The 8,297-nt window shown below is 44.2% G+C and overlaps 1 protein-coding gene across 1 annotated transcript; it reads left to right on the forward strand.

Moving 5' to 3' along the window:
* Positions 1 to 3,745: 3,745 nt before the first annotated feature.
* On the forward strand, positions 3,746 to 4,531 carry LOC112638677. Its single transcript, XM_025410790.1, has one exon. The coding sequence runs from the start codon at positions 3,746 to 3,748 to the stop codon at positions 4,529 to 4,531; it is 786 nt and encodes a 261-aa protein (XP_025266575.1).
* Positions 4,532 to 8,297: the final 3,766 nt, after the last annotated feature.

The raw sequence follows: 8,297 nt of genomic DNA on the forward strand, positions 1-8,297 counted from the left end.
TCATTTTACGGACACAGGGGTTATTTTGAATCACCCTGTATATATATATATATATATATATATATATATACAGGGTGAGGAAAAAGTACCGGGACACCTAAATAACTTCTGAACGGTTTGAGATATCGGATTGAAATTTACAAGGTTACAATGGTATCACACAATCTATCACATAACATCAAAAACGCCCATTTTGACATCCCCGGGGTGGGGGGGAGGGAGGGCGAGAAAATTTTAAATGGAATGTGGGGTCGAGTGAGGGTTCGTTTGAAAGAGCTTTTCGAGATGAGAACAACGCGATGTCGCCGAGGTCTCTACGATTTTTTTTCGCAGAGTTATGATCATTTAAACATTGAGATTTCGCAGTAAAGGAGGGCCCACGACGAGGACGTGAGAAAGACTTTCCGCGGACACGTGTGGGCAGGCATTCTCAATAATGCCCTCATTGGTCCATTTTTCATCGATGGAAATTTAACAGCTGCGAAGTACGAGGATATGCTAAGACATGAAATAATTCCAGCAATACAGGCTATCGTGGAGGACAATTTTGAGGACACATGGTTTCAACAAGATGGTGCTGCGCCGCATTACGGAAGGAACGTCCGTCATTATCTAAGCACAATGTTTCCTGAGCGATGGATAGGTAGGAGAGGAGCTATCGAGTGGCCTCCTAGATCGCCTGACCTAACACCTCTCGACTACTTTCTGTGGGGTTATTTAAAAGAAAGAGTTTACAAAACGAAACCACAAAATCTGGATGAATTACAAAATCGGATTCTTCAGGAAGCTGCTCTTATCCCTCATAATTACATTCAAAATGCCGTTTCATCTTTTTATCATCGGATAGCCTGTTGTCAAACAGTTGACGGTGCACATTTTGAACAATTGATATAAACCTTCCTATATTTGCCTTAGTTAATTACATACTACATCCTCGGTCTTGCACACACACACACATACACACGCACACGCACCCCCCCCCCACACACACACAGCAGAGGTGGTTTGGAGTCGTTAATTACTGCGCAAGCACGCACACCCCACATGCCTTCCTATATGCAATTTTATCCACACGTGTCCGCGGAAAGTCTTTCTCACGTCCTCATCGTGGGCCTTCCGCTACTGCGAAATCTCAATGTTTAAATGATCATAACTCTGCGAAAAAAAATCGTAGAGACCTCGGCGACATCACGTTGTTCTCATCTCGAAAAGCTCTTTCAAACGAACCCTCACTCGACCCCACATTCCATTTAAAATTTTCTCGCCCTCCCTCCCCCCACCCCCGGGGGTGTCAAAATGGGCGTTTTTGGTGTTATGTGATAGATTGTGTGATACCATTGTAACCTTGTAAATTTCAATCCGATATCTCAAACCGTTCAGAAGTTATTTAGGTGTCCCGGTACTTTTTCCTCACCCTGTATATATAAAACATCATAAAAGTTTCGTATATATATATATATATATATTGTGACGTGACGCTTTTTGAGCTCCGTCACGATTGCCTTGTCGAGGAGGAACAGCGTGCGCGGGGTCGTTCCTCGCGCCTGAGGGAACATGAAACAAATATAATCTGAGTGTATAGATTTATTTTAGCTTTAATGTAAGATCCGCGAATAAAGTGCGGCTGCTGTGCGAGCGTGCGTCATCTCCTTTGTACATGAAGATACAGCAGGATACCGAAAGGAGAGTGAGCCGTATAGGCAGATACCGGATATACCGAAGTTACCGGAGGAAGCAAAAGGTCAGGTACCGAGATCCCGCGCCGCCGCCAATCATATACCGAAACTGTATTAATCCAGGCAAATTTCAGATTAAAAGACGGCAGAACATGCGGACGACGGAGCTGAAGACAACCTCCCAGGCGGCCGACTGGGAGAATGAAGAAAATTTCAAAAAAAAAAAAAAAGACGAGGATACGGCCTGGCCAGCCGGTTCCGTCTTCATGGATCAGAGATACCGTCGCCCGTGGACTCTGGGCCCCTGCGTAAGGGCAACGCCGTCCAACAGCTGTGACTCTGAAGGGGGCGGAGAATCAACCCCCGTTCCTTCGAAAATTGATGGAATGCGCGGAAGATCGGCGCGGGATCCGAGGACCTCACGGAAGCACTTGAAATTCGTCACTGTTCGGTAACCTCATGCCACGGATACACGTGTTGAAGAGCCTCGAGAAAGCGACCCCGAAGGAAGCCATAGCCAGCGATCATTGTAAGCCGCCGCACAGGTAGCTTAATTATTGTTCATCCGGGATCAGTTGGCGTCTTGATTTAGAGATACCGTCGCAGGGCGACGAATATTCCGTAAAGATTATCGCGTAAAGTATTTGTACTTGTACCGTAATTGCCGGACGCCAGCTGTCCCCGGGCGTCGCGGATTTGTTCCTCTCAGGGAGTTCGTGCCGACAGTCTCGTGCCGTACCGTAGAATTTTATATCGTTAATTATCGTTAAATGTTGTTTCGTGTCATATTAAGCGTGTATGTTACCGTTATGTTACGTGCCGAAATCTAAGTCCTAGCGTGACGTGGCAATTTTGGTCGTTTCGTATCGCATATCGAAAGGCGGGATTTGCGCGAAAAATTTCTTCGTGAGCGTGTGTTACCGTAAATGAACAATTTGCTCTGCAAGAATATTTGTTAACGCGAAATCTCCGCTGAATCATCTTCCTGTTATCGATTATTCGAAGACTCTGTGGCGTCTCTAACGCTCGCCACACCGAGCGCGGTCTCGGTAAGCGCTGACCAGTGTAATGAAGTTGGCGCAATCTCAATATATAATTAATCTCAATTTTAATTTATGCCGCTGAAGGGCGCGACAGATAAGATAATTTTCTCGCTATTGAAAAACATTGGAAAGTAAATAAAAGAAGATGCGGTCAACGACTTTCCAACGAACTTGTAACCTCGCAGAAATAGCTTCTAGCTACTCAGCGAATAATCCTTTTGTCCTTTTTGAAAACCCTTGTGGTATACCTTGTCACCGAGACCATCCAGATCTTCGGGATTCTCGAGATCTTCCAGATCCCCGAGACCTTCCAGATCCTCGGAATCCTCGAGATCACCGAGACCTTCCAGATCCTCGGAATCCTCGAGATCTCCCAGACCACCGAGACCTTCCAGATCCTCGAAACCTTAGAGTTCACCGAGACCTTCCAGATCCTCGGAATCTTCGAGATCACCGAGACCTTCCAGATCCTCGAAACCTTCGAGATCACCGAGACCTTCCAGATCCTCGGAACCTTCGAGTTCACCGAGACCTTCCAGATCCTCGGAATCTTCGAGATCACCGAGACCTTCCGGATCCTCGGCATCCTCGAGAACACCGAGACCTTCCTGATCCCCTGAATCCTCGAGATCTACCAGAACACAGAGACCTTCCAGATCTTCGGGATCTTCGAGATCTTCCAGATCCCCGAGACCTTCCAGATCATCGGGATCCTCGAGACCTTCCAGATGCCAACCGATCCTCGAAAGATTATCCAATTCCTTCCTTGGAGACTCATCCCGATAGATTTAACAGCGAGGACATTTTCTTCGATCTCTGCAACGCCTTGTTCCTCTCCTCCGAGAACACCTCGTTCATCCAATAAACGTTCTAAGGGAACTCAGACTGGACCCTACAATAGTAGAGGAGAAAGACTAGGGAAATTGCGATTAACTAAGTCTTCGCCAAGAATAGCTTGGCGTCCCAAAATTGTAAAAGAAATGAAATAAAAATTTGTTAAAAATACCACAAATTGAGGACCCCGATATGGACGGAGATAACCAACATATTGGCCGCCTTGCAATAAAAGCACCTCCTTTCTGGCCAGAGGAACCAGAACTCTGGTTCATTCAACTTGAAGGACAATTTGCACTTGGAGGAATAACGCAAGACGCAACAAAGTATTTATACGTAATAGCACACATTGAGACCAAGTACGCTCGGGAAGTGAGAGACATAATCACGCAACCCCCGGAAGCCGGAAAGTATGAAGCAATAAAGAAAACACTAATACAACGACTAACGATTACTCAAGAACAACGGACCCGCCAGTTACTAGAACACGAAGAACTTGGCGATAGAAAACCGTCGCAGTTCTTACGGCATTTACGAACACTCGCCGGATCAAATGTGCCAGAACAACTCCTCCGCACTTTATGGATAGGACGACTGCCCTCACAAATGCAAATCATACTCACGACAAGGACTGAAGACAGACGTGAAGAAGTTGCTGAACAAGCCGACCGAATAGCTGAAGTAACTAGCCGATCTGTAGCAGCCACTACAAACAGCACCACTGAGAAACAAACTTTGGAGGACCAAATTAAAAAACTAACGGAACAAATTGCAAAATTAAATAACAGGCAATTTTATCGATCAAGAAGTCGATCCAAAAATTGGTCGCCTAGAAGGCGATCACAGAGTAGATCTCAGAGTCGAACAAATGAAGAGAACGAAGAAATTTGCTACTACCATCGGCGTTTCGGAAGCAAAGCAAATAAATGCCAACAACCTTGCAAATTGACTAAGGAAAACGAGGAGGGGAGTCATTAATGGCGGCGAATGACTCAAACCCACATACCTGTCGCCTCGTAATCACGGACATCAAAACTAAAGTCCCGTACCTCATAGATACAGGATCCGATGTCAGTGTCTATCCACGCAAACTAGTCCAAGGCCCGCTGTGGTCAAGCACATATCAACTTTATGCGGCCAACGGAACAATCATACGCACCTTCGGACAGATAACGTTGGAATCAAATTTCGGTTTAAGAAGAACATTTTTATGGAGATTCATCATAGCCGATGTTACGCAACCGCTCATCGGTGCAGATTTTTTGTCATTTTATCATCTACTCCCAGATTTACAAAAAGGACGTCTTATCGACGGGAAGACAGGACTTTATACACAAAAACTTAAATCTGTCGTCAAAAAAGGAAACATCAGTTCCATTAAAATATTACCCAAACAGGCAAAATACCACAACCTTCTCAGTGAGTTTCCCGACATAACCAAATTAGGCGGAGTCAGAAAAGAAGCACGGCACTCGACAGTTCATTATATCAAAACCACAGCTGGTCCGCCAGAAAGATGTCGCCCACGCCGCCTAGCGCCCGACAAATTAAAAGCAGCTAAGGCCGAATTCGATCTCTTACTAAACGAAGGGATAATTCAACCGTCCAAAAGCCCCTGGGCCTCTCCTCTACATATGGCACCCAAAAAAGAAAATTCATGGCGACCTTGCGGAGATTATAGAAAATTAAACGCAAGAACTGTACCAGATAGATACCCAATACCTCACATAGAGGATTTCACTCAAACACTAGAGGGCAAAAGAATATTTTCAACCATAGACTTAGTAAGAGCGTATAACCAAATACCTGTACATGATGAAGATATACCCAAAACAGCAATTGCAACTCCATTCGGCCTGTTTGAATACAAGTATATGCCGTTTGGATTACGCAACACAGCACAAACATTTCAGCGTTTCATCAACGAAGTCTTACATGGATTAGACTTTTGTTATACGTACATAGACGACATACTTATTGCATCTAAATCAGAAGAAGAACATGAAACACATCTCCGAGAAGTATTCCGGCGTTTAGACAAATACGGCTTAATAATAAATCAAACCAAATGCAACTTCGGGGAAAATCAAGTAAAGTTCTTGGGTTATTTGGTTTCAGCAGAGGGAACCAAACCTCTTCCTGAAAAAGTTCAAGCAATTGAAAATTTCCCGAAACCAAAAACAGTTAAAGAAATGCGCCAGTTCTTGGGAATGTTAAACTTTTACAGAAGATTCATTCCTGGGGCAGCAGAGGATCAAGCTAAGTTAAATGAAACACTGTCTGGTCCATTGAAAAAAAAGAAAACTCCTATTGTTTGGACACAAGATTTGGAGCAGGCTTTCGAAAAAACAAAAAAAGGCTTATCCCGAGCTACACTTCTAGCCTATCCAGATCCTCTAGTCGAGCTAGCTTTAACAACTGATGCTTCCGACAACGCTATGGGAGCAGTAATCCAACAAAAAATTAAAAACAATTGGCAACCACTGGCGTTCATGAGCAAAAAATTTAACCCAGCTCAGCGAAAGTACAGCCCTTACGACAGAGAACTGTTAGCAATTTACTTAGCAGTTAAACACTATCGACATCTCCTAGAAGGACGAAATTTTACAATTTTCACGGATCACAAACCTCTCATCTACGCATTCAACAAAGATCCGCTGCGAAGTTCTCCACGCCAAGCACGCCACCTTGAATTTATAGGACAATTTTCCACTGACATTCAACACATATCTGGGAAAGAAAACATCACGGCAGATACTCTATCAAGAGTGGAAAGTATTCACAACGCGATAAATTTCGAAGAATTAGCTAAATCACAGAAGGAAGATGAGGAACTTCTGGATGTTCTGAAAGGAAATGGAACTCTTAAGTTAAAAGAAATACCAATTCCAGGAACGGAGATCATGCTATTTTGTGACAAAGAATCAAAATTCTCGCGCCCGTTCGTGACGAGACCATTTCGAAAAAAAGTTTTCCAATCCTTGCATGGTCTTTCACATCCTGGGATCAAAGCGACTGTAAAGCTAATTATGCAACGCTTCGTTTGGCCAGGAATACAACGCGATTGCCGCAAATGGGCACAAGCTTGCCTTCAATGCCAGAAATCAAAAATTACGAGACACAACAAGGCGCCAACCGGAAATTTTCAAATCCCATCTGGACGTTTCGAACACATCCACGTTGATATCATTGGACCCATGCCAATCTCTAAAGGACATCGATACTGTCTAACGATAGTAGACAGATTCTCAAGATGGCCAGAAGCAATACCACTTCCAGATATTTCAGCAAGCAGCGTAGCAACAGCCATTTTTACCAACTGGATGGCAAGGTTCGGCATACCGGTACGCTTAACTACAGACCAAGGCCGACAGTTCGAAGCAGAATTATTCAAACGTCTAATGCAACTTACGGGCTTCACGCATCTAAGGACTACAGCATACCATCCATCTGCGAACGGATTAATGGAACGCTTCCACAGACAACTAAAGGCTACTATTAACTGCCATGAAACAGAAAATTGGGTAGAAATTTTACCAGTAATATTAATGGGTATCAGAGCAGCATGGAAAGAGGATCTTCAAGCAACAACAGCTGAAATGGTTTATGGAGAACCGATCAAATTGCCAGGTCAATTCCTGCAAAAAAATATACCAGAAGTTCGTGAAGAAAAACAGGGAGAGATTCTAGAGGAACTTAGGAAGAACATGCAGAAATTAAGACCACAAGAGATAAAAAGACATGGCGAAACAACGACTTTTATTTTTAAAGATATGAAAACAGCAACACACGTTTTTGTTCGAAACGAAACATTCAGTGGAAGCCTTCGATCTCCGTATGAAGGACCTTATAAAATTATAAAAAGAAGTGAAAAAGTTATCACTATTAATAAAAACGGCAAAAATATTAATGTATCGATTGATAGAGTTAAACCGGCTTATAACCTGGAAGAAGATGACATCTTAATAAATCATCAGAAAAAAGAAACGGATAAATCTCAATCGGAGAAAATCCAAACGCGCAGCGGACGGACTTCCAAACCGCCGGTCCGTTTTCAGATCCCTAACTAATATACAGCGAGGGGGGGTCCTGTGGCGTCCCTAACGCTCGCCACACCGAGCGCGGTCTCGGTAAGCGCTGACCAGTGTAATGAAGTTGGCGCAATCTCAATATATAATTAATCTCAATTTTAATTTATGCCGCTGAAGGGCGCGACAGATAAGATAATTTTCTCGCTATTGAAAAACATTGGAAAGTAAATAAAAGAAGATGCGGTCAACGACTTTCCAACCAACTTGTAACCTCGCAGAAATAGCTTCTAGCTACTCAGCGAGTAATCCTTTTGTCCTTTTTGAAAACCCTTGTGGTATACCTTATCACCGAGACCATCCAGATCTTCGGGATCCTCGAGATCTTCCAGATCCCCGTTACCTTCCAGATCCTCGGAATCCTCGAGATCATCGAGACCTTCCAGATCCTCGGAATCCTCGAGATCTCCCAGACCACCGAGACCTTCCAGATCCTCGAAACCTTCGAGATCACCGAGACCTTCCAGATCCTCGGAATCCTCGAGATCTCCCAGACCACCGAGACCTTCCAGATCCTCGAAACCTTCGAGATCACCGAGACCTTCCAGATCCTCGGAACCTTCAAGTTCACCGAGACCTTCCAGATCCTCGGAATCTTCGAGACCACCGAGACCTTCCAGATCCTCGAAACCTTCGAGATCACCGAGACCTTCCAG

Source organism: Camponotus floridanus, unplaced genomic scaffold (genome assembly GCF_003227725.1).
Source record: "Camponotus floridanus strain SB8 unplaced genomic scaffold, Cflo_v7.5 scaffold348, whole genome shotgun sequence".
Classification (NCBI taxonomy): Eukaryota; Metazoa; Arthropoda; class Insecta; order Hymenoptera; family Formicidae; genus Camponotus; species Camponotus floridanus.